Source organism: Cnephaeus nilssonii, assembly GCF_951640355.1.
Source record: "Cnephaeus nilssonii genome assembly, chromosome: 1".
Taxonomy (NCBI): domain Eukaryota; kingdom Metazoa; phylum Chordata; class Mammalia; order Chiroptera; family Vespertilionidae; genus Cnephaeus; species Cnephaeus nilssonii.
In genome coordinates, this window is record NC_137072.1 from 5,578,571 (window position 1) to 5,604,273 (window position 25,703).

General features: G+C 42.6%; 1 protein-coding gene across 1 annotated transcript in view; it reads left to right on the top strand.

Annotated features, from left to right (window-relative positions):
- The first annotated feature begins 6,444 nt into the window (after nt 1-6,444).
- POLE2 (DNA polymerase epsilon 2, accessory subunit) overlaps nt 6,445-25,703 on the top strand; it is a 37,461-nt gene continuing 18,202 nt past the window's right edge. Inside the window, exons 1-10 of the mRNA XM_079769059.1 lie at nt 6,445-6,547; nt 10,415-10,515; nt 13,539-13,614; nt 15,372-15,449; nt 15,539-15,632; nt 19,259-19,333; nt 21,727-21,810; nt 22,641-22,697; nt 23,152-23,200; nt 23,837-23,909. Coding sequence (XP_079625185.1) covers nt 6,480-6,547; nt 10,415-10,515; nt 13,539-13,614; nt 15,372-15,449; nt 15,539-15,632; nt 19,259-19,333; nt 21,727-21,810; nt 22,641-22,697; nt 23,152-23,200; nt 23,837-23,909 — 755 coding nt within the window. The 5' untranslated portion in view covers nt 6,445-6,479. The remainder of the gene's footprint in view (nt 6,548-10,414; nt 10,516-13,538; nt 13,615-15,371; nt 15,450-15,538; nt 15,633-19,258; nt 19,334-21,726; nt 21,811-22,640; nt 22,698-23,151; nt 23,201-23,836; nt 23,910-25,703) is intronic.

The following is a 25,703-nucleotide window of genomic DNA, read 5'->3' on the forward strand; positions in this document are numbered from 1 at the left end:
GTGTCAGAGAAGAAAGAAAATTAGTAAAATGTATATGAAAATCTTACTCGGGTCAGAGTCTGGGGTGCACCACGGGAACCATAGTCAAGTCCCCGCCCACCCACGTGCGCCTCAAAATCGCACGAGACCCAGACCCGGCCGCCCCTCCCCTCCCCCCCCCCCCCCCCCCCCCCGCCATTGGGCTAGATCCAGACTCGGCCAGTCCCACCCTTGTTAAGCCCCGCTGGGTTGGGGAGCACAGTCTCAGGTCCCCTGACCCAACGCCGGAGCAGGGGGCGTGGCCTTAGGTCTCCCAGCCTGGGCCGGGGCAGGGGACATGCCTTGAGGTCGCCCGTCAAGCCCCGCCAGGTGTGGGGCGTGGCCTGAGTTCCCCCATCAAGCCCCGCCGGGCAGGGGGCGCGCCTTAAGGTCCCCCATCAAGCCCTGCCAGGTGGGGGGTGTGGCCTCAGGTCCCTTGTCAAGCCCCGCCAGGTGGGGGGCACAGCCTGAGGTCCCCCGGCCTGGCGCCAAGGTGGGGGGCATGGCCTGAGGTCCCCTGTCAAGTCCCACTGGGGCGGGGGGCAGCACAGCCTCAGGTCCCTGCTGATTGCTCGTTAAGGCTCGTTACGGGAACTCAGCCTCCGTTGTGGGTGCAGCCATCTTGTGTTATGGAAATCCCGCCTCCCTGTGTGCGCCGCCATCTTTGTGGTGGAGTGATGGTCAATTTGCATATTCCCTCTTTATTATATAGGATTAAAAAAACAAAGGGTGGGGTGGTTACTTCTGCCAGGAGGCTAATTGTTCCTTTTATTCTCAGGGCAAGGTGTTTTCCAATAGTGTGTGTTGACTATCTTCCCCCACCCCCCCGCCCAGGCAAGGCAGATGTCTATGTGGGAAAGATGTCCTCTGCTGTGGGAGGGAATGACTCAGCCCAGGAAACTTGAGTTTCTGCCTTCTGAGCTCTATCCCCCAAGTCCCCAGTCCTGGGTTCTGCTCTCACAGCTCCAGTCCACTTCACCCTCCCTCTGTCTGAGCACAAAGGTGGGTGGCTCCACAGAGAATTTTGTGCATTGGCCCTTTAAGAGGGTGCCTGAACTTTCAGCTGTCACTCCCTGCAAACAGCACCCCAAAAGCTGCTTTTCATAGCTAGATGTTATGTGGGTATCCTCCTCAGTTTGGTGCTCTCTGCTGGGGGGCGCATCTTGGGGATTAGATCCCAGAGTTGTCAGTGGCACCCCCCACTCCCCCACAGCTGAGACATCTCTCAGGGACTTCAGTTGCCCTTTTGTGCCTTCGCCCCTCCTACCAGTCTCTATGCGGTCTCCACTTTCTGTCCTGGGGTATCACGATTCCCTCCTGCGAGTTTTCCATTGATTATTCAGGAAGTTTTTCTGTATTTTAGTTGTAATTCCAGCTTGTTCCTGGGAGCATGACCATGTAGCATCCACTTACTCTGCCGCCCTCAGATGACCTTGTAACAAAGAAAATTTTAAGGTGCATAAGACATAGTTCTACTACAAGGGCTTCAACGTCCAGTCAGATGAAAAGATATGTAAGGAAATTAATGCCATGTGGGTTGAGAAGTATAGTAGAAATGTGGACAAAAGAAAAACAGGAAGGAAGGATATGATCTGTTGGGGAAGGAGGTTCACAAGGGAGACACTTGAGTTTTTCTGACAAACTATAAATAGCTCAGCATGGCTATAGAATGACTGTGGGATACAGCCAAGAATAAAGTTGGAATAGGCAATCATGAAACCTTGTTTGTCATGCTAAATCTGAACTTTAACTGCAAGCCCAAAGGATCTCAAGCAGGGAGTGAATAATATAACTTGATTATTAGAACATTTACTTTGGATAGTTGCACAGTCAGGACTTAAGGCAGCAAGATGGATACCACATAGTACTTGCTCTGGTGTAAGCACTCAGCTAGGTGCTCAGTAAATGGTAGTAGCAGTGGTAGTAGTCATTGTTATTAATATACTAGAGGCCGGTGCACAAAATTCATGCACTGGGGGAGGAGGGGGATTATCCCTCAGCCCAGCCTGCACCCTCTCCAATCTGGGACATCCCTCTCACAATTCAGGACTGCTGGCTCCCAACCGCTCACCTGCCTGCCTGCCTGATTGCCCCTAACTGCTTCTGCCTGCCAGCCTGATCACCCCCTAACCACTCACCTGCCAGCCTGATCGACGCCTAACTGCTCCCCTGCCGGCCCGGTCGCCCCCAACTGCCCTCCCCTGCCAGCCCGGTCGCCCCCAACTGCCCTCCCCTGCTAGCCCGGTCGCCCCTAACTGCCCTCCCCTGCTGGCCTGGTTGCCCCTAACTGCCCTCCCCTGCTGGCCTGATTGCCCACAACTGCCCTCCCCTGCCAGCCATCTTGTGACAGCCATCTTGTGACAACATGGGGGTGGCCATCTTGTGCGAGGGCATGACGGTCAATTTGAATAGTAACTCTTTATTATATAGGATGTAACCTTTGTCCCAGGAATCCCTTTCCTACCTGCAGTGGAATTCCAAAGCCCTCACCAAGATTTTTGTGAATTCTTAGAAGGTTTATAATTTCATAATCCTCTGGCTTTAAACTCCTATGATTACTGGAATAATTCCATTTACAGATTTATAGTAAGAAGCATGCTAATTCTCTGATGCATCGTCCCAGACATGAAACTCAGAGGGTCCCTAACTCAGATTTGGGAGAGTCAGGGAATGTTCCCAAGAGAAAGTAAAGTCTAAGCTAAGAACTCAAGGATGAATGGAAGTTGTTTAGGCAAATGGAGGTGAAGAGGGAGAGAAGTGCTCCTGGCAGATGGAACAGGAGAGAAAGAAACAAATGACCTGTTCACTTTATCCAAATTGAGGAGATTTGGAGTGTTTTAAAAGTAAGGAAGCAGCACCATAAGAATTATCTTTTAGAAAGTTTATCCTGATGGCAAGATTGGTGTCCTGGTAAGGGCCCCAGCCATGGAGATAGAAATGGTTAGTTTGAGAGATAGTTAAATATTATTTCCTTAAACTGAAAGGTCAATGTTTTATTAAATTGAGGTTAACATTTTGGGCAAGAATACTTCAGAAGTGATGTTGTATATGTTATGTTGCATTATAACAGTAACAATGTAAAATTAGCCCATTATTTGTGAGGCAAGTTTGATGCTTGGTTAAGGTGGTAACTTCTGAAGATTCATTTTAAAAGTAAGTTTTGTCTGTATATTATTAGCCAGTAGTCTATAGGGTGATATTTTGGGACTGTGCAAATATCCTTTTCCCTTTTGCCTAATAGTTTTAGTATTTTATTGTGGGGAACGGGCTGTAAGCTGACACGGTCCTTCACCTGTAGGGGCTAGCAAGGCTGGCACCTACCCCCCCAGATTTCCCAGGCCTGTTTGGATGGCAACTCATCAGTATAACGAGAGCAGCCCCTGCCTACAGAGCCTTCCCAGGGTTTACATGACTGCTATCAGTAGGATAAGAGCCACTTTCCTGGCTTACCAAGAAATATGTATCCAACTAGTGAGAATTATTATAACAAGAAACCTGTCCTTCAACTTATCCCTCCAGTAGTGATTTTAGAGAAACAAAGAATGTTTTCCTTGTGAGTGATTCCCTGCTTAGTGTCTTATGTATAAAAAGCACTGTATTACTAATAAAAGTTGCCAGAGCTTCTCGAGAGCTGTGGACCTCCCGAATCCCGCTGTCCTGTCTTTCTTTCTCTTCTCAAATCCCACCTCCCTACCTCAGCCCGGTTCAATTGTCAGGCTTGACCTGACATTTTATATTCTTATTCTTTCCACTTTCCTGCCCCCAAATAACCATTTGTCCTTCATTTTTTTTAAATTTTATTTTATTGAATTCTAAAGAGCGAGGAAGTGAGAGAGAGAGAGAGAGAGAGAGAGAGAGAGAGAGAGAGACTTGGATTTGTTGTTCCACCCATTTATGCATTCATTGGTTGTTTCTTGTATGTGCCCTGACCCAGGATTGAATCCAAAACCTTGGTGTATGGGGATGCTCTAACCAACTGAGCTACCAGGTCAGGGCCCATTTTTTTCTTGTTTATCCTTCTAGTAGTTAAGCAGATATAGTCAATCTTCATTATTTGTGCAGTCTATATTTTTGAATTAATCTATTTACTAAAATTTACTTGTAATACCCAAATCAATACTGGGATCTTTCATAATCATTTGTGAACAGTTGCAAAGCATTGAAAATTTGTTGCCCATCACACATGTTCCCAGGTAAATTTGAACAAGGTGACATTTTGCTTTTTTGTTTCATTTCTTATACTATTTTTAAAAAGTTACTTTTTTGAGATACACTTAGTGCCACATATTACACATTTTGTGATTTCTCTTGGTGGTTTTGTTGTTTAAATGGCTTCCAAGCATAGTGCTGACGTGGTGTCTAGTATTCCAAGGCACAGGAAGACTGTGATGTGACTTAGGGAGAAAATACAAGTGTTAGATAAGGTTCTTTCAGGTACAAGTACAAATTATAATGCTGGGGGCCTTAGTTCAATGTTTATGGTTCAATAATATACTGTATATTAGGTGTTTTTATACAGAAATACATGGAAAACAAGCTTATGTTTTGATCAGTTAATGAAAATGTGAGGAGAGGCTCATAGGAGCCTAGGGACAATGAGCTTTCGTTAAGTCAATGTTGGTGACCACTGTAGAAGAAAATTACCTCAAATCATGAGAATTGACTGTTTATCTATTTTTATTTCAGACATAAAAATTCAAATTTTCTTTGCAGCTTTTTGTCTTTATAATATATTTCACTGAAAATGTACAGAAAACTGTTCAAAATCATTTTTCTCTGTGATGTTATGTTACCAGTTGAATATACAGTTAGGTATATTGGTTTGGTTATGCTTTCAATGTTAAGTTTACTTTCTTTCTTTTGCATTTTTTGAATATGTAGAACATCATGGCTGATAGTTAAAACTCTCACTACAAAGAAAGTTCTCACTGTGATATTTATCCCTTTCTGCCCTTTATGGTTAATCATATTTTTAGGGTCTAGTTTTAGTGTCAGAGGTTTTTTAAAATGCAAAAACAAATATATGTGTACACACACACATTTCCCCTCCTTTACCACACTTTGCTTGTGTGTGTTTTTTTTTTAAGTTAACCATATACCACAGAGGTTACTGTACATCAGTACTTCAACATTGTCCTTATCCTAATATATAAAAAACCTGGGTCATAACGACCAGTAACGACTGGAGGCTGACCAACTGAAGTCAGTGCTGGCCCGTCCCTAAGCAAGTAGTTAGGGGCAATCAGGCAGGCAGGCAGAGTGGTTAGGGGTGATCAGGTAGGTAGGCAAGCGGTTAGGGGCGATCAGGTAGGCAGACAGCCCCTCAGCAAAGAAAGAGGGAGGCCCAGGCCAGCCAAGCCATTGCACCCCAGCCTGTCGCCTGCAGAGGGAGGCCACCGGTGGCAGGGGAGGGGGGGCAACACTGCACAGATGGCAAGCAGTGGCAGCGGCGGGGGTGGGGCCAGCTGCCTGCATCCCGGGGAAGGAAAGCCCCGATAGGCCCTGATCTCAGGCCAGGCCAAGGAAGCCTACCCAAGGGGTCCCAGATTGTGAGAGGGTGCAGGCCGGGCTGAGGGATCCCCCCACCCTCCCGTGCACGAATTTTCGTGCACCGGGCCTCTAGTATGTTATAAGGCTGCGTGCATTCCATGGTTTTATTCAACTCACTGGAGCAAGCCTTTTGAAATGTGGCAGATTAATAGTCCACTTGCTGGAATCAGATTGAGTTTAAATCCTGGCTCCACTTTCTGAACCTTTCATGTTGAGTTAGCCATCTACCAACTTTGTGTTTGTTTTCTCAGCATTAGAGTTTATGAGCATACAGCAATTAATACATTTATAGCACCTATGACAGTTTATGGCGCATAGGAAACGCTCAACTTTTAAATAAAAAGTGGGCTGGTGGGAATAAACGATGGTGATTTTTAGCTATTTCGAGTGAATGTCAGGGAAAACCAAGTGGCAACTTAGAGTACTTCCAGGGCCTGTGTAAAGTAAAAAGCACGAGTTACACAGGGACCCTCGGGTCCGGGTCCGGGGTGAGCCGGGCCGGAGTCCTGGAAGGTCAAGGGCAGCGTTGAGAGCGGCTCTAGGACGGACTTGGGATGAGCACATTCCCAACCGGACACAGGGAAGGCACTCCGGTCCCCCGGCCGGGACAGAAAGGAGCTCAGTCCTCTCCTCCTTCAGCCTACGGCGTCTGGGCCTGCAGCGCCGGCAGGAGGCGCCGCAGAGCTCTCCTCCCACGGAAACCAGGGTGCAGGCCGTCCGCACGGCTCTCGGGCCAGCGGGCGGAGGAGGAGCGCACCCGGGAGGGGGCGGGGCCTTAGACGGTGGAGGGGCGGGGCGGGGCCTTGGACGGGGCGGGGCCTTGGACGGGGCGGGGCCTTGGACGGGGCGGGGCGGGGCCTGTGGAGGGACGGGGCGGGGCGGGGCCGCGGCCGTGGCGCCAAAACGCGAACATGGCGCCGGAGCGGCTGCGGAGCCGGGCCCTCTCGGCCTTCAAGCTGCGCGGCTTGCTGCTCAGAGGGTGAGTGGGCCGCGCCTTTGGCAGGCGGGAGGGGAGAGCCAGGGCCAGACCACGGCGCGGGGCATCCAGACTCTCCGGCAGCGGGCGGGCTTCGCCTTAAACGACAGAGAACCTTACAAGCCCTCCGAAGCGGCCGAGCCGCCCGCCCAGAGGTTGGAGCGCCGGCCCCGGACTGGACGGAGGGTTTTCCCGGTCTGATTCCGGTCCGGGGCTCCCCCGCGGCTGCAGGCTCATCCCTGGTTGGTGGGGGCGTGGGGAGGCAGCCAATCCGTGTGTCTCTCTCACTTGATCGACCTCTCTCTTTCTCCCCACCCCCTCCCTTCCACTCAATAAAAATCAATGGAAAGCAGTATCCCTGGGTGAGGACTAATAACAACCACAGAAAGCCCTAAGAAACGAAGTGCTTTGGGCACGAGGGTCAGGTTGGATACCTTCCTAGGTCTCTCTGAGATTGGCGCAGAGTCGGAGCGGGGTTCGAGGGTCCCTCCTGCCGGGGCCGGTGCCGGTGCCGGAGAAGGGGCGATCTGAGCCGTAGCAGCGGCTGATTAGCACGGTGACTGTGCCACTCATCAGTGCCCCCCCCCCCCCCCCCCCAAGTCTTTGCCTCTGCAAAATGGGACTCCTGGCAGCGCGCTGGAGGTTGTCACTGAGACAGCAAATGGGAGACCTGGGAAAGCTCACGTGCACGTCAGTAGCTGTCAACTGATAGTGCAGAAATTGTGGGCCCAGCCAACCTTCCCGATTTTGGGATTTTGGATCGTAGACAGTTCCTGAAGAGTGAAAAAGTGGGTAGGTTTGAAGCATGTTCCTAGGTCTCCTGGGTCTTTCTCTTTTTCTCTCCTTTCTCTTTCCTTCCTTCCTTGATTTCCTTTAGAACTTCTCTGATAGGTTTCCTGGCTATATGAGTGTTTTCTAGGACCTACAGAACGAAGCTTCCCAAGATTTTTCTTATTAAATCTGCTTTAAAAAGAAAGAGGAGAGAGAGAGAGAGAGAGAGAGAGAGAGAGAGAGAGAGAGAGAGAGAGGACACAGTGTTTACGCATTTTAATACCTGCCAGATGGGATATACTTTTCTGTACCAGGTTTTCATTACAACTTGTATGTAGAGTTTTTTGTTTGTTTTTGTAAGGATACGTTTTATGGAACTTTAAACTTTGCCTTTGGCTTAGTGGTGAACAAGGGCAAGAGTGGATATGCTCTGAGAGAAAATAATAAATTGTTTTCCATTGATTCCTAGCATTTTAAAAATATGATCCATTTTTCTTTCTTTTCACTTAGAATTTGAATATTAAGCTATCATTCATTCATTCAGTCAGTCAGAAATACACTGAAATCTATTAGCTGCAAAACACTGTGCTGGGGCAAGGGAGCTGAAGAGAGTAAGACACTATGGTGCTTGGGGGCAGATGGTATATTATTTATTGCTGCATAACAAACTATCCCAAAACTTAGAAGCTTAAAACAGCACACAGATTTCCTCACATTCCCCTTGGGTCACAGTAATTTCAGCAGGCTTAGCTGGGGCCTCGGCTTCAGGTCTCTCACAAGGCTGTGGTCAAGTTGGGACCATCTCAAATGTCAACTGGGTAGGATTCGCTTCCATGCTCATTCAGTGCTTGGCAATATTCAGTTCCTCCAGGATGGCTGGATTGGGAGCCTCAGTCCTTGCTGGGTGTTAGTTGGAGGACACCCTCAGTTCCTTGTCATTTGGGCCTCCCCAACATGGCAGCTTGCTTCATCAAACCCAGCAAGAGAGTCTGCTCTCAAGATGGAAACCACAATTTTTTGTAACCTAATTATGTGACATCTTGTCACTTATAAAATTTTACTTTTAAAATTACAATACAGTAAAATATCCTATCACTTTTGCTGTATTCTTAGAGGAAAGTCACTAAGTTCAGCCTACAGTTAAGGGGAGGAGATTGCACATGGATGTGAAGGAAGCATGGATTGTTAGGGGGTCATCTTTGAAGTCTGTCTACCATGAATATTAAATAATTCACAATTCTTTAACATCAATTGTGAAAAGTATTCAAGGAAAGATGTGTTAAGATAGTGTATAAGTGGCTCTAGAGTCAAGGAAGGGCTTTATTGAAGAATTTGTTTGAGTGAGTGTTAAAGGATGAACAGGACTTGACTAGGTGAATAAATGAGTGGGAGGAAATGACCATCTTAAGACAGTGGGGCAGGAGAAGATCAGAAAAATCAGAGCCGCTGGATGAGCCTAAGGAGATGTGGCAGGGCCAGATCCTGTACAGTTTTATGGGCTTTGGTCTGTCCTAAGAGCTGTCCCAAGATGTGTGTGATGTTAGGGACTCAACATCAACTATTTATGGGCCACCGTCAGTGTGCTTAGCACTCTGCCAAAGGACGATACAGTTTAAATTCTCAAGGAGTATCATCTACAATAAGTATGGAACACCCACACATGAAACAATCAATAAGCAATCCAAGATATGGAACAATTAGTGTGACCAGTAAAACAATAGTATTGACATAAAGTATAAAGTTGTGTGCTACAAATACAGAATGGCATGTAATTAGCTAATTGTTTGAGTGCAAAGTGTTCATTCTGAGCACTATTGGTACTTAAATCAGAGATCCATGTCATTTTTTTAAAATTTCAGCTTTATTGCGTTTCGTTGTTGTTGGAGAGATTCATGTAATTTAATATGCGTGTTGCTTAAGTAAGGCTCTTGTGCTCAGAACACCGAAGCAGATGAAGTCCTGCCTTGAGAGTATGGTAGGAAATTGTACAAGGCTAATGTAATGTATCAAATCTCAGGTGAATATAAGTGAGCTTTTTAAAAATACGTATTTTTATTGATTTCAGAAAGGAGGGGAGAGGGAGAGAGAGATAGAAACATCAATGATGAGAGAATCATTGATCATTTGCCTCCTACATACCCGCTACTGGGGATCCAGCCCACAACCCGGGCATGTGCCCCGACCAGAAATCGAGCCTCGACCTCCTAGTTCATAGGTCGATGCTCAACCACTGAGCCATACTGCTGGGCCTAGTGAGCCTTTTAACAATTTCAGAAGGAAGGGGAGATTGCAGCAGGTAGTGCTGGTCTAGGAAGGCTTCTATTTTTTTTTAATATTTTTTTTTTTTATTGATTTTTAGAGAGAGAGGAAGGGAGAATGGTAGAGAGAGAGAGACATCAATGAGAGAGGAACATCATCAACTGGCTGCCTCCTGCACACCCCATACTGGGGATCAAGCCTGCAACACCCTGACCAGGAATTGAACCGGCAACCTCTTGATTCATGGGTCAACGCTTAACTGCTGAGCAGCACTGGCTGGGCTAGGAAGGCTTCTTATTTTTTTAAAAAATATATATATATTATTGATATTTTATAGAGAGGAAGGGAAAGGGATAAAGAGTTAGAAACATCGATCAGCTGCCTCCTGCACACTACCTACTGGGGATCTGCCCACAACCAAGGTACATGCCCTTTGACCGGAATCGAACCTGGGACCCTTCAGTCCGCAGGCCGACGCTCTATCCACTGAGCCAAACCGGTTAGGCCTAGGAAGGCTTCTTAAAAGAAGGATATGATTTGGGACTTTAAGAACGGTTATGTTGGGACTCTTTCCCCCTCCCCACATGGGAGTCTGTACTTGTTCTTCAATACATTTTCACCTTTGCTATATTTAAATAAAAAAAAAAAAGAACGGTTATGTTGACAGGGGGTAGAAGGAATAATTTGTTTGGAAAGTGCAGGAAAGGTGGGGTACTCCTGCAGAGAGTGAGTGGATCTTAATTTCAATGCCATGCTGATGAGTGTTTGCCATTTTGTCATAAAACTTTTAGCCTTAATTACCAATGACTTGCCTCATCTTTTCTTTCCATCTCTTATCAGTGAAGCTATTAAGTACCTCACAGAAGCTCTTCAGTCTATCAGTGAAGTAGAGCTTGAAGATGCACTGGAAAAGATCATTGATGCAGTTGAAAAGCAGCCCTGTAAGTAACATTCTGATAGCTCTTAAATTGTTAATATACTTCTGCATCCTTAACAGACTTAGAGATCTGAGTAGAAGTTGAGGATTCAGTATGATGTCCCAGCCTTATGGGACATACCCCGGATAGCACTTCTTCCCAAGGGTAACTTCTAGTTCCTTTGGAGCCTCAGTGCGTTCCCCAGAGGCCCTTTACACTTCTTCCCCCTCGCAGAGCTGTCGCCTCCATATTTCTGCATTGAACTTCTGACTTTGATCTGATCCTTTAGGGTCACTTTGTCTCGCTGCATGCCTATAACTTTGTCTTACTTAAGTACCCCTAAATGTTGGGGGTTGGGGGAGAAAGTGAGCCAGGCTAACTTAACTCCCTTCTTGCTTCAGCCTTTCTTCAGGGATCTTTCTGTTCAGTACTTAACTTTTTGCCACAAGTATAGGCCTACAAAGGAGAAATGCTCTTCTAAAAAAAAAGTTCACTGTTTCTGCAGCACTGAAGGAGAGCAGTGGCTGCAGCTTGCTCTCATATGGTGGATGGATGTCAATTTCTTAATTAAAAAGGAAGACACGTGTTCTATGCTATAGGAAAAATTGCTGTATATCTCATTTTCACTTCTAAAGGTAGATTTTTTAAAAAATCTTATTTTATTTTTTCCATCCCCTCTATGACCTCTTCAACGCTCTCCCCTCTTCCCTACCCCACTATTGTCCATGTCCATGAGTTCTCCCTTTATTTTTTCCTTTTTTGCTCATTCCCTCCAACCCTACAGCACCTGACCACTACCACCACCAGAGGTGTCTCTGCTCTCTATCTATAAGCCAATCTCTATTTTGCTTGGTAGTTCACTTTGTTCATTAAATTCCACACAAGAGTGAAATCATATGGTATTTGTCTTTCTCCGACTGGTGTATTTCACTTAGCATAATGTTCTCCAGGTCCATCCATGCTATTGCAAAGGGTAACTTTTTTTTTCCTTTTTACAGCAGAGTAGTATTCCACTGTGTAAGTGTACCACAGCTTTTTTAGCCACTCATCTACTTATGGACACTTGGGCTGCTTCCAAATCTTGGCTATTGTAAATAACACTGCAATTCCCAGAAGTAGGATCACTGGGTTATAAGGACAGTTCCTTTTTTTTTCTTCAGGTAACTCCATCCTGCTTTCCACAGTGCCTGTACCAATCTGCATTCCCACCAACAGTGCACAAGGGCTCACTTTTCTCCAACACTTGTTGTTTGTTGATTTATTGATGACTAGAGGCCCGATGCACGAAATTCATGCAAGAATAGGCCTTCCTTCCCCTGATTGCCAGCACCGGCTTCCCTCTGGCACCCAGGACCCGGGCTTCCCTCACAGCCCCGGCTTCGTCCAGAAGGATGTTCAGAAGGACGTCTGGTTTAATTATCCTATTACGTTTTTATTATTATAGAAAGCATTTCTGACGGTTGTGAGGTGATATTTCATTGTGGTTTTAATTTGCATTTCTCTGATGATATGTGATTTTGAGCATCTTTTCATGTCTATTGGCCACCTGTATGTCCTCTTTGGAGAAGTGTCTATTCAGGTCTTTTGCCCATTTTTAATGTGAAATATTTGTGTGTGTGTGTGTTTAGTGTTGAGTTTTATAAGTTCTTTATAAATTTTGGACATTAACTCCTTATCAGATGTATCATTGGAAAATAATGTTCTCCCATTCAGTGGATTGTCTTTTCATTTTGTTGATGGTTTCCTTTGCTGTGCAAAAACTCTTTAGTTTGATGTAGTCCCATTTGTTTATTTTTTCTTCTGTTTCCACTGCCCAAGGAGATATATCAGAAAAAAATATTGCTATGAGAAATGTTTGGGATTTTACTGTAAAGGCAGAATTTCAAATATAACATTGGTTTCAAAGATTATTTACAGTTTGAAAATTCAGAAAATAGTTATATTTTAAAAATCGGTATTTGTACAATTAAGATGGTACATGGCATTTTGCCTGAGAACATACCAAAGTGGTTAAGGACACACAGTCTGGAATCAGGCTTCGGTTTGTGTTGCTCTTCTAGCTATGTTGTTGGGCAGGTTGTTCAACCTCTCAAAGTTGCACTTTCCTTGTCTGCAAGATATGGGTATATGGACATTAATCTCATAGAATATCTCTCTAATGGAGAATGCTTGTAAAGTACTGAGCATAGTGCCAAACACACATTTACTAAGGGCTGAATAAGTGGTAGCTGTTACTGTTATTACTAGAGGCCCGGTGCATGAAAAGTCCCTTAGCCTGGCCTGCCCCCTCTCACAGTCCGGGAGCCCTCAGGGGCAGGAGGCGACCTGGCAATCAGGGGAAGGCAACGCCCCCATCACACCTCTGCTGCTGCCACTGCCGGCAGCACAAGCCTCGGCTGGCCCTGGTTACCTGAGCCTCAGGCGGCCCTGGGCAGCCGCCATCCGAGGCTTGCCTGCGCTTCGGGCCAGCCCTGGGCAGCTGGGGGGCAGAGGGGACTGGGAGACTCCGGAGGCAGGCACCCCGGCGGGGCTGAGGGGACTGGGCACCATCTTGTGGCTGTGGGCGCCACCATCTTTGAGGGTGTGACAGTCAATTAGCATATTCCCTCCTTATTGGCTGTGGTTGCCACCATCTTAGAGGGCAGGGCAGTCAATTAGCACATTCCCTCCTTATTGGCTGTGGGCGCCGCCATCTTTGTGACGGTGTGAGGGTCAATTAGCATATTCCCTCTTTATTAGATAGGATTGTTACTATCATGGCTACTAAAATATAGCACTTGTGATAAAAAGTTATACTAATGTAAACTTATTAAACCTAGGAGCTTACAATGTTACTAAACAATATTTACAACAGTAAGACACAGGTAAGGTATTTAAGTTATGGCTTTTGTTAATGTTCTGACCTAATATTTTTTTCCTCCTAAAAAATGTGTAATGAGAACCTCCACGTTAGTGTCTGCAGATTATTTGTAGGAAAAAAGCTATCTGTGGGAAGAACTAATTTTTAAGCCTGTTTTTAAAACTTGACTTTGAAATTCTTTTTTCAGTGTCATCCAACATGATTGAACGCTCTGTAGTGGAGGCAGCAGTCCAGGAATGCAGTCAGTCGGTAGATGAAACTATGTATGTGGAAAAAATGAACTTTCCCCCATGTTGGAGGTGTTATTGAATGCTTTTTAAAAATTATTTTCTTGGGGAAATTAATTAGTGGTCAACAATTCTGTTATTTACCTTATTTAATGCAAGATTATTTCCTAGTGTTTCCTTTAAAGTGATAGCCTGCATTAAAACCTCATTGTCAAATAACTCATCTTTACTATTTTTCCTAGGATTTGAGGTAATCGTGTTGTTTGTATCATGACTACTTTTACCTCTTATCCAATGTTATATTCTGTAGGTTAAGAATGAATTGAATTTACTATTCAAAAGTATAACTAACTTTTGCTCTCAGGAAAGTACTGAACCTAGAGAAGTTCAAAGACTTAACTTGGGTCACATGGTGAATGGCAAATGAGGTAGAACCTCAGTTTTATGACTTTCCCCATCTCGTGCTATTAGAGCTTAGGAATTTACATGGTAGTCGTTTTCCTGGGTTTTATTTCCCCGAGTGGCCCTCTTTCTTTCCTCCTTTTGAATGTGATACTTCTTTGCAAATTCACAGGGTTTAACTGAGAGAAAAACATCTGGGTTTTAACTTTAACAATTTTTTTTCTATTCGGGGCAATGAGATCATTGAAAGGACTCATTACTCTTATTTTGGTCAGTAGTTTTAGTTTCCTATCAGAACAAAGAGCTGCTAAAACAATAGAGAAATCGTGGAATTTTAACTTTATCCTTGCAAATTCATTATTTAAGATACTAGAGTACAGTGACGTGCTCTTAAAGCCATCAATTAAAATTTTAAATGATTGTTTAGAAGTGTAAGGATGATAATCATAAAATAGGCATTGAAGTTACCAGTTATTTCTGTCTAGCTGTTGATATGCTCTAGCCAGCCAATGTAGAGGTCCAGTGGGTACTGAATGGTAAATAATCTTTGTAACTTCAATGGTCAGAAAGTCATATTATAGCACGAGAGAAGCTCTCATCTCTGTAGATGGAGAAATGCCATAATGAGTTCAATAACTTGTCAAGACGGATCCACTAGAAAACAGTGGAGCTGTGCTTGCATTCTAGGTTTTCCTCAAGTCCAGGATTCCCTGCTGCTCTATACTTAGTGCTACCACCACGGTAGCATGAACATTTTTTTACCATTTTCAGTTTTGGAGATAAACAGATATAGTTTTAGGGAAGATTTTTTTTTTTTGGTTGGAATATTTATGCAATAGTGCTGTGACTTTATTTTTAAAACCTCTTTCAAACATGTTTATGTTATTAACATAACATAAGTACCTGAAAGTAAAATTTTTTTGTTGATTTTCCTTCTCTAACTGTAAGTCTCAAAAATGTGGCCAGAATTTGAGGGAGTTCTTTTTCTATTTTACATCTTTTTCTAGAATACTTTTGCATAATTTGAAATAAAAAATTATTGAAAATTAATCATATCCTTTAATATTGTAGCTCATAAAAGTAGTTCATATGGGAAGATTTTTTCAGATGTGACTATTTTATACATAAATGTTCTTTTTCAACATGTGACAGTCTTACTAGTAATTAGAAGTTAACCGGACTAAATTGGCAGTGCTTTCTTGTGTTTAGAGAGGAAAATGCACAAGCTAAACCTTTGACTCTGTATTTTTTGACACTATAGTATAAGATATTGTGTATATGACCTGTAAAAAGTATATATGAATATAAGATTATAATGCAAGTTTTCATGTTCATCTAGGATACTTATGTTTTAGTAAATCAGGTCTATGTTTTTGTGGGATGTTTTTCAGAGAACATATTTTCAATATCATAGGAGCATTTGATATTCCACGCTTTGTGTACAATTCAGAAAGAAAAAAATTTCTTCCGTAAGTATTCCATCTATTGACTTTAAACAATTTCCAAATGTACATTATTTTCAGAAGTCATAAGTAGGGAATCCTTTTTGTTTTTATAGTCTATTAATGACCAACCACCCTAAACCAAATTTATTTGGAACAGCAAGAGATAAAGCAGAGCTGTTTCGTGAACGCTACACCATCTTGCACCAGGTAAGTTGGTGGGGAAAGACACTGTTTCAGCTTAGGTAAGACATGAGGATAATAAAAGGATGGAATTTTGTAGTCTAAAGTTTGTCATTCATTAGATTTATTGGGCTCCCTGTTTGAGACCTTGTAAGGGATACAGCAATAAAAAGGATACTTTCCCCTTAGCAACCATGATGATGATAAAAATAGTAGCTAACATTTATTACATGTGTTGTTTTTTAATTGATTTCAGAGAGGAAAGGAGAGGGAGGAGAGAGAGAGAACATCAGTGATGAGAGAGAATCATTGATCGGCTGCCTCCTGCATGCCCCCTACTGGAGATCCAGCCTGCAACCCAGACATGTGCCCTTGACCAGAACCTGGAGCCCTTCAGTCCGCAGTCCGATGCTCTATCTGCTGAACCAAACCAGCTAGGGCAGTGGTCGGCAAACTCATTAGTCAACAGAGCCAAATATCAACAGTACAACGATTGAAATTTCTTTTGAGAGCCAAATTTTTTAAACTTAAACTTCTAACGCCACTTCTTCAAAATAGACTCGCCCAGGCCGTGGTATTTTGTGGAAGAGCCACACTCAAGGGGCCAAAGAGCCGCATGTGGCTCGCGAGCTGCAGTTTGCCGACCACGGAGCTAGGGCTATTATTACATGTTTTTGATATGCCAGGCACTGTTTATCACTTTATAGACATTATTTACCTTATTTAATCATCATCATATCAATGTATAAATGCTATTATTCCCATTTTACAAATGAGGAAACAGATCTAGAGAAGTTTAGTAACTTGCCCAAATATGGTATCTAGGAAGTACAGACAGGGCTTTAATCCAGTTATTCTAACTCTGAAGCCCAACCTTTGCCTGATATATCAGCTTCAAACAGCTTGTAGTTTATGAAGTTAAAGACATTTGCACAAATAAAATATAAAGTACAATTTTATACTTGCTATAAAAGAGATACAAATAAAATGCATTCAATGGGAAAACCAGGGAAGGCTTCAAGGAAACTATGGCACTTGACATGGACATTAATTGTTTTGCTCTTGTGGCATTGGGGGAAAGGTCGTAGTGGTAACAGTGTGAGCAGAGGCATAGCAAAAGGAAAAAATGGACTCTGTCCACTTCGTGTGGGGAGAAAGGCTCATGAAGAGGAGCATTATGGGATAACTTTGGAAAGGTACTTGGGAGCCTTGGATGGCACCCTTGGGAGTTAGGACTCTGTTCTCTCGGTACAAGGAGCCTTGGAGTACCAGAGAGAGAGACTCCATCACAGCTTCCTCCACCAGCAGGTTTCAGGGTGAGCGGAGACTCACAGAGCTTGTGGTATTAGTCCTGGCACAAAAGATAGCTAGGATGAAGGAAATGGCGAGTGGAGTAGACAAAGGGGACAGCACTGGGGCAGTGAGAGCCATAGGTCATGTGACTGGTTGGGTGTGAAGGAGAAGGGAGAGAGTGAAGACTCAAAGATGGTTAAGGGTTTGAATCGGAGAGAGCAGGATGGTAGAATGATGGTAATACGTTAACAAATAGGAGCAAGATAATGGTTGAAGAAGATGATGACAGGTCCTGTTTTAAACATTTGAGTAAGGTTATAGTAGGGTATCAGGTAAAAGTTATGTCTGAACTAAAGAAAGCCATGTGGGTAGAGAGAGATACTAAAGGGCGCATCTGCTTGTAGTAATAGATGGACTGTTTAGGTGTGAGATCCTGAGAGGAAGGGGCAATAGAAAAGGGAAGAGGATAGAATTTGGGGCCACACTAGGATGGTGTTATATGGCAGAAGACAGGGTTTTAAGGAGGAGAGACTTGGCAGCAGGCATAAGCAGTGAAAAGATTGAAGAGAAGGAGCACTGAAGATGTCTGTTCTCCTGCTTCCATCACCTGCATAATGTTCCAGGGTGATCTTCTTGAGATGGAGCTCTGATCATGCCATGACTTTGAACAGAATTCTTGCCAGGAAATCTGCTGAATTAAATACAAGTTATACTTAATATTTGAGATCTGTCACATGTTTCTGACCTAATCTCTACTTATCCTCTAATCATACTGTGCTAGAGCCAAAACTGAAGTTTGGAATTATTGTTTGTTTCTTCCTCTGTTCTGTGACTTTGCTTAGACTGTTCACTCCCTAGACAACTATTCCTTCTTATCTCTGGTTGAAACCCTCCTACTTCTGGAAGGCTCTTCTCAAATTCCTCCTCTTTCCTGAGGCCCTTCTTGATCTCCAGTTTCTTGCAGTGGTTTAAATCTCTGCTTTAAACTCAGTGTTTCCCCTCCGTCACTAGAGTGGCCCCACCTTGCATTTGGGGTGCTTATCCCTGTCATCAAACTGCAGGCTCCTTGTTTGTTTTCTCTGCCCCATCTGGCAAGTGCTTTTCACAGGGAGGATGCTTAGTAAATACGACGTTTCTCTTTTTTAAAATATTGTGTCTTAAAGCCTACTGTATTCTTTTGGGTATGTCACTAACCCTCTGAGCATTTTTCCCCTCATCTGTGAAATTAAAGGGTTCCATTTTATTTTAATCCATTCACATTTTCATCACAGTTGTCTTCCTGAAAGCAAACCTGATTTCATCATTATTCTACTTCAAAATCTTTGTTTTCCATTGTCTATAAGATAAGCTTCTTGGTTTGGCATTCAAAGTGTGTATTGTCAGGACTCTTTTGTTGGAGGTTACAGAAACGCAAATTGCCTAGAACAGAAAGAGGAATTTATTGGCTTGTATTATGGAGAAGTCTAGGGCCCCATCTGTATCAAGCATGACTGAATCCAGGTGCTCACACAGTATCATGAGACATCTACCTCTATCCATCTCCCAGCAATTTTTAAATTTGATTTTACTTCCTAACAAGTTGTACCTATAAGGTGACAGAGATGGCTATTAGTAGCCTTAGCAATAATCTCTTTGGGGCCCAACTTGAGGCCCTTGCTTAATCCTGGAACAACCAATGTGTCAAAGAGATGGAGTACTGTGACTCATTAGGCCTTGGGGGCCTGTCTATAGAGGGGGGAGGGGCACCAACTCTACCCAAACTACATGGACGGACACTGCGGGGGGAGGGTTTCCAAACAGAGGCTCCCACTCCTCTCCTGCCTTGTCTGCCATTCTGCCTCACGCCTCTCAGGCGCTGACTGCACTAAACTTGGCACCAGTTCCTGAATCCCCCTTCACTCTTATAACTCGTGCCGTGGCACACCCCTTCTTTTGCCTGAAGTGTCTTGTCTCGGCCTCCCTTGTTTCTTACTAGCAAAATCTTTTTTATTTTTTTTATCATTTAGGATCTTGTTAAATGGCCCCTCTGCCAAGGGTCCTTTTTTGTGTTGTGACCTGTTGGCGGTACTTCTCTCTCACTAGCCCCATGCTCTGAGGATGACAACTCGGTTTGTTGTCTTCACATCCCGAGGCCTGTGCTGCTGCCAGGTATACCATGCACCTTTAAATTTTTTAAAAATAATTTTATTTTAAAAATTATATTTTTAGATTTCTACATTAAGCTATGTGGGTTTTCAAATTTGTTGAAAATAGATAACAAACATTAACTTAAGGACAGTGTTTTGTCAGGGCACTATTTTAATGAGTCTTAGTTTTAAATGTCTGCTTCGTAATTCATGTGAATCTTTCTTTTTTTATAGAGGACCCACAGACATGAATTATTTACTCCTCCAGTGATAGGTTCTCACCCTGATGAAAGTGGAAGCAAATTCCAGGTTAGAACATTATTCTAGTTATTTAGGGGGGTGTAAGTATACAAATTTAATATTTATTGCTTATTATAATTTACTGAATTTTTAATGAAAATGAGCCACTAGTAACTGTTTGACTAGCTAACTGACCTATGCATGCCACTGTTGATGAAGTCCATACCCTATGTCCTGAGTCCTGCAAATCTCTATTAAAAGCAATGACTTCCTTCTTTGAAGCAAGCCCTGGGATTGTGTAGCCCCCAGAGAGTCTCTGGCACCAAGACAGATCCCTAGTCCTTCCAGTCCATTTGCTATATACTACACTGGCTTTCTGTCCGACTCTCAACATTACCCTTTGCCCTCACTCGTACTCCAAAATACTGGTCCTTGCCCAGCCCAGCCCTCTAGTGACCGCCACACACTTGTTCCACTACAATGTACTGTATCAGTTGGAATGGAAGCTTTATATGGGCCTAAAGAGCATTTATAGAATGAATGAGATGTCACAGGCCACGGGCTGTGGGGATCCGAGGAGCAGAGGTAAAGGGAGAGTTTCTTCCATGTGAGCTCCTTCCACTTCATCCCTCGGAAAGTGATTACCAACCAGCACTCTCGCTTTGTTCCAGCAGCACAATCACGGCCAGCCTATCTGTGGCTCTCTCTCTCTCCAGCACACAGAGCCCTGCAGTGGGGATATTCCTCAGCTACTGTGTCTGGGCCCTACCATTTCTGCAAGGTTCCAAATACGTTCTCAAGAGGCCCAGCCCTTTTAAGATTCATTAAATTCTCTACCAAGGTAGATGAGAAATCATGATGATGAGTAGTCTCATAGATACTAAAACAATAATACTAGGTAATGCTCAAATTAATGCTTGATGACAGCACCATAGGACAAGACACTTATAGTATTTGATAGTTTCTGCTTTTAATTTTTAATAGGAGAAAAATGTATAGTATGTTTTTGGAAATTTATGTTACATATATTTCTCAAATATAAATATATATGAGAATAAGTATATTTATATTTGTATAAATGTACATATATATTTATGGTCTCCTATGGCAACTTTGATACCCACAGTCCAGAAGCAATATTTCTCCTTTCCACCAAAGTAACTTTAAGGCTTAGCTAAATAATTTATTTTTCTTTTCAGGCTTTCCAAGCTATTTAATTTTGAATCCCTGGTGGTAAGTTCGCTATTTGAACTACCACTTATAATACCTAGATGGTGGTCTCCCGTTAGAGACTGCAAAAATGGTGTCCTCAGGAATCCTTTCTTGCAGCTTTGTATCTCTGTGTTGCTTATTTGCTTGATCAATTGATTGAGTGATTGATTTTATGTGAATTGCAATATTTTCCCCAGTTTTTAAAATTTATTTTTATTTTCTTAATTGTCTTTTTGAAGAACCTAAGTCCTTAATTTTGTTGAGGTCCAACTAACTATTTTTTTTTTTATTGGATATTTTTGGCGTTGTGTCTAAGAAATTTTTACCTAATCCAGTTTTTAGGTTACAGGTCTGATATACTTTTATTTATTTATTTTGTATCTTTTTCTTTAGATTTATCTCTAAGTATATCAGTTTTTTAAAACTATCTTAAATGTACATTATACTCCTGTGTTGCTTTAGGTTCATGTTTTTTTAAGAACTCCAATACCAAATGTTAACAGTAATTATTATGGGCTGACAGGGTTACACATGCCTTTATTTCTTCCTTCTCTATATTTAATTTTTTTTCCTATAGTAAATCTCTATTCTTTGTAATAAAAAACATTATGTGGTAAAGAGAAAAGAAGCTCTACCTGGTAATTCCTATAAAAATGAAAAATTAGATACCCTTTCATCCAGCAATTGTTTAACTTTTTTAGGTTGAAATTACATTTTTTAAGTTTTAATTTATTTTCTACTGTAAAATAGTTATAAATACATATTCAAAATGGAATACTACTCAGCCTTAAGAAAGGATGAAATAGGACCATTTGCAATAACATGGATGGACCTTGAGAGCATTATGTGAAATAAGTCAGTCAGAAAAAGCTAAGAACTATATGATTTCACTCATATGTGGGATATAAAACTGAAATTCATGAACACATATACACACACACACAAAAGATTAGTTTCTTTAAAATAATTTTTTTTAAATTTATTGATTTGAGAGAGAGAGAAAGGGGGAGGGAGAGAGAGAGAGAGAGAGAGAGAGAGAGAGAGAGAGAGAGAGAGAGGTTGAATTGTTGTTCCACTTATTAATGCCTTCATTGGTTGATTCTTGTATGTGCCCTAACTGGGGATTGAACCTACAACCTTGGCATATCAGGATGATACTCTAACCAACTGAGCTACACAGCCAGGGCAAAGGTTAGTTTCTTAAAAGAATATATTTTCAATCTTTAAGAATTTATTTTGTTTTATTTTAGCTTAAAACAATAGAAACCCTATTGGGCAATACAACCAAAATTGGAGATGTAATTGTTCTTGGAATGATAACACAGTTAAAAGAGGTAAGTTAAACTTAATAAGCATCATACTTTTATGTGCACCCTTCAGATTAATGAAATGTCAGTTACATATGGCATCTCTAGAGAGGTATAGGAGCATAGTATTTTTTTAATATATATTTTTTATTAATTTTAGAGAGGGAGAGAGAAATAGAAACATCAATGATGAGAGAGAATCATTGATCGGCTGCCTCCTGCACACCCCCACACTGGGGATCAAGCCCACAACCTGGGCATGTGCCCTGACTGGGAATCGAACCATCACCTTCTGGTTCATGGGTCAACACTCAATCACTGAGCCACACCAACTGGGCAGGAGCACAGTCTTCATTGATGGTTCATACCTCAGTCACCAAGTAGCCTTTTCATCTGTATTTGGTTTCCTGGAAGACATCTGGAAGGAGTGTCTTATACAGGTTACCAGACTGCATAGTCTGCAGTTCGTCTCCCTGTGACCTCTGGCTGCACTGAGAGCACTGAGTTTCTGAACAAACAAAGCTGCAGACCATGTCCTGGTCCCTTGGAGACACTGTGGACTCTCTTAGGTGAAGGCACCCGGTGAGGTCCAGTGGCAGCCAGCCAGTGCCCTCTTGCCATCTCTGACCTTCAGTGGTCACTCTCTGAGCATCTAGGAGTCTGGGTCTCAATGAAGTGGCTTGTCTGACATCACCAGATTAGTAAATGGGAAAGCCGAGACTAGGAATTGTTGATTTTTTTAAGTATACTATACTCTCTACTATATTCTGTTGTCAAAATTGTCAGTATTTTAATTATTTTATTAATATATTCATTTTTACATAATTGTGGACACATGTCTTTTAATTTGTTTTTAGGGAAAATTTTTTCTGGAAGACCCGACGGGCACAGTACAACTGGATCTTAGTAAAGCTATATCCTTCACTTTTATTTTCTTAAACCTATATCCTTTTCTTTTATTTTTTTAAATCTTCAAGTTAGGGAAATTGATTATATATCATTCCCAAATTTAGCTATTTGGTTTCCCGGTGTAACTTGCATATGGTGGTGGTGTAGGAATTTACTGTAGAAACACAATCCTAAATAGAAACAAAAAAAAAAACTACCTCTTATCTGGAGAGTGCAGACAAATCACTGAGGGAGTTTATAACATGCCAAGAATGATTTATACCGTCAATATTACCAGGCTACATCCTAGAATCAGACATAGGTACATTTCAACCTAAAAATTTTTAAGGTGTGATCTAGTCATAGTTTCAAATGTGAAGTCTTTAATTATTATTTAGAAGTCCTGTCAGGCCCAAAATGTGTGTTGACTATCACTACCTCAAGCATAAAAATAAAATTATTTTTCTCAACTGTGTGTACCAGTTCCATAGTGGTTTATACACAGAGTCATGCTTTGTCTTAGCAGAAGGTAAGTCAGTATTCATCATTCTACAGTAAAACCATTTCTATATTGTTTAAAATATGTTAACATGGTATAATTTGGGAGAATAGCAATTATAAGAGCATACTTTTGACAACTTAAAATGACTCTCAGTCTGCTAATTGGCACGGGTTTCTTTTTGGGTTGATGAAAGCACTCTGAAATTAGTGGTGATGGTTATACAACTTGTGAATATACTAAAATTTTTACTTTATATATTTTTATATACTTTTAAAGGTGGATTGTATGATATGTGAATTATATCAATAAAGTTGGGGAAAAAAAACAGATTTTACATAGGGTCATAAGATAAAAGATTTCCTAATCAGGGTACCTTATCTCTCTTTACTGACACATGCATTGTGAGTAAAATGAAAAGTTTCAATTCTGAATCTATTTCTATTTCATGAGGGTTGTTTGTTTGTTTGTTTGTTTTAATAGAACTTAGACTGTTTCTGGATCTGAGGTTGTTTTCTAGCTCAGTGGGACTGGCAACTTCTATAGTTAGTTGACAGGGGATGAGGTGACAGCCTAGTATTACTGCTTTGTGTTCTATAGTTTGTCCTTTCAAACAAGAAGGAGAATTGGACAAATGAAAGTGATTTTTTACTTACGTTTTTTCAGGTTGGTTTGAAGATCAAGTGTTTCATGTCAATGCCTTTGGATTTCCACCCACTGAGCCCTCTAGCACTACTAGGTATAAACATGTTTGACTTAAACTCTTTAGGAATTTTGTAATGCTGACAGTAATGAATGTTAGATAGTATATCATATCCCAGTTATTACAAGGCCTCAGGCTTTGTGTCAGAACTCAAAGAGCAATGGAAAATTAGAGTTAGAAGACTGGGTAGTATATGTAACTGAAAACTAGTGGATTGACTCCAGATCAGTTGCAAAAGCATTTCCATACTTGTCTTTAACTGGAAAAGATTTCCAGTCGAACTGTCTTACTTGTCTGTACAGTAGATGAGAAGTTCAACTGAGATAAGAGATAGAAAAAACACTTAGGAGAATATAATTGCCATCCTATATAATAAAAGCCCAGCGACTATAACGGCAGAATGACCAGAACGACCACTCAACCAGTCACTATGAGGTACACTGACCACCTCTTAGTCCCTTTCCCCAGCCAGCAGGCTCCGCTTGCTGATAGTGAAGGGGGACCTAGAGTGGGTGGGGGGATGTGGGCAGCGCCAGGCCAAGACCCCCACCCCACCAGTCACCCCACACACAGGGCGACCGGCGGCGGGGGTGGGGCTGTTGAGCGGGCAGGAACAGCCAACCTCTCGGTCCCTCCCCCAGGGCTGTCAGGCTCCCATCGCTGGATGGGGAACCGGGGTGGGTGGCCATGGGGGCAGGGCCGACAGCCGGGAAGATGGCGCTGATCACAGGCGCTGATGCTAGGCCTAGGGACTGTACCTGTGCACGATTTCATGTGCCAGGCCTCTAGTGTTAATATAAAAGTCTTGTTTTTATATTTTACTGAGTGAAAGTTATAAGAGGCAGATTCTGTAGCTCTTTAATATAAGTGAAAGCACCATAATATTAGAGCTATTTCAAAAGGGCCTTCTCTGAGAGGAGTGAGTTCCTATCATTTGAGCTATTTGAGCAGAGGCTGACTGATGGTATAAAGTATAGCTGGGCCCTGACCTGTTTGGCTCAGTGGATGGAGCGTCGGCCTGCGGACTGAAGGGTCCCAGGTTCAATTCCGGTCAAGGGCATGTACCTTGGTTGCGGGCACATCCCCAGTAGGAGGTGTGCAGGAGGCAGTTGATCGATGTTTCTCTCTCATCGATGTTCCTAACTCTCTATCCCTCTCCCTTCCTCTCTGTAAAAAATCAATAAAATATATTTTAAAATAAAATAAAATAAAAGTAAAGTAAAGCTGGTGGGCTGTGGGTTGAGTGTAGTCTAACAGACTTTTCGTTCCCCTTTGAGATGTTAAAACACATTTTGAGTTAGTTCCAATGTTTAAAAATAGAAGATTTCTCATAAAAGTCTATAGATTTCTGAGTTCTCTTGAACCATCAGATCTGAGAACATGGTGCCTGAATTCTCACCAACTACAACTCTACTGCAGGTCACACATGTGCTCCCTGGCTCGTACCTAGTCGGCCTCAGCTGGCGGCTACTTTGATATCTGTTTCCTCCTTGAAGCCTTGCCAGCATTTGAGTTTGCTACCTCTGGGGGAATTAAAGTCTGAGTTTGCTACCTCTGGGGGAATTAAGTTGCATTCTAACTTTAGAATCTATTGTGAGGTAAAGATTTAGGGAGTGTACGGACTAAGATTTTAGTTCTACAAACCTGTATCCATTCAGGTGCAGGGGCCATGTCCCCTGGCGGGGGTCACGGGCAGGGCAGCCTTTGCAGTGCCGCCCCTCTGCCTTTGAAGTAATTTGGGGACAATGCTGGTCACACTCGGGAGAACACAAGCCCTCACCAAGCCAGCTCTCTTTAAAGTGAATGTTTTTAATGCTAGTTTGTGGCTTT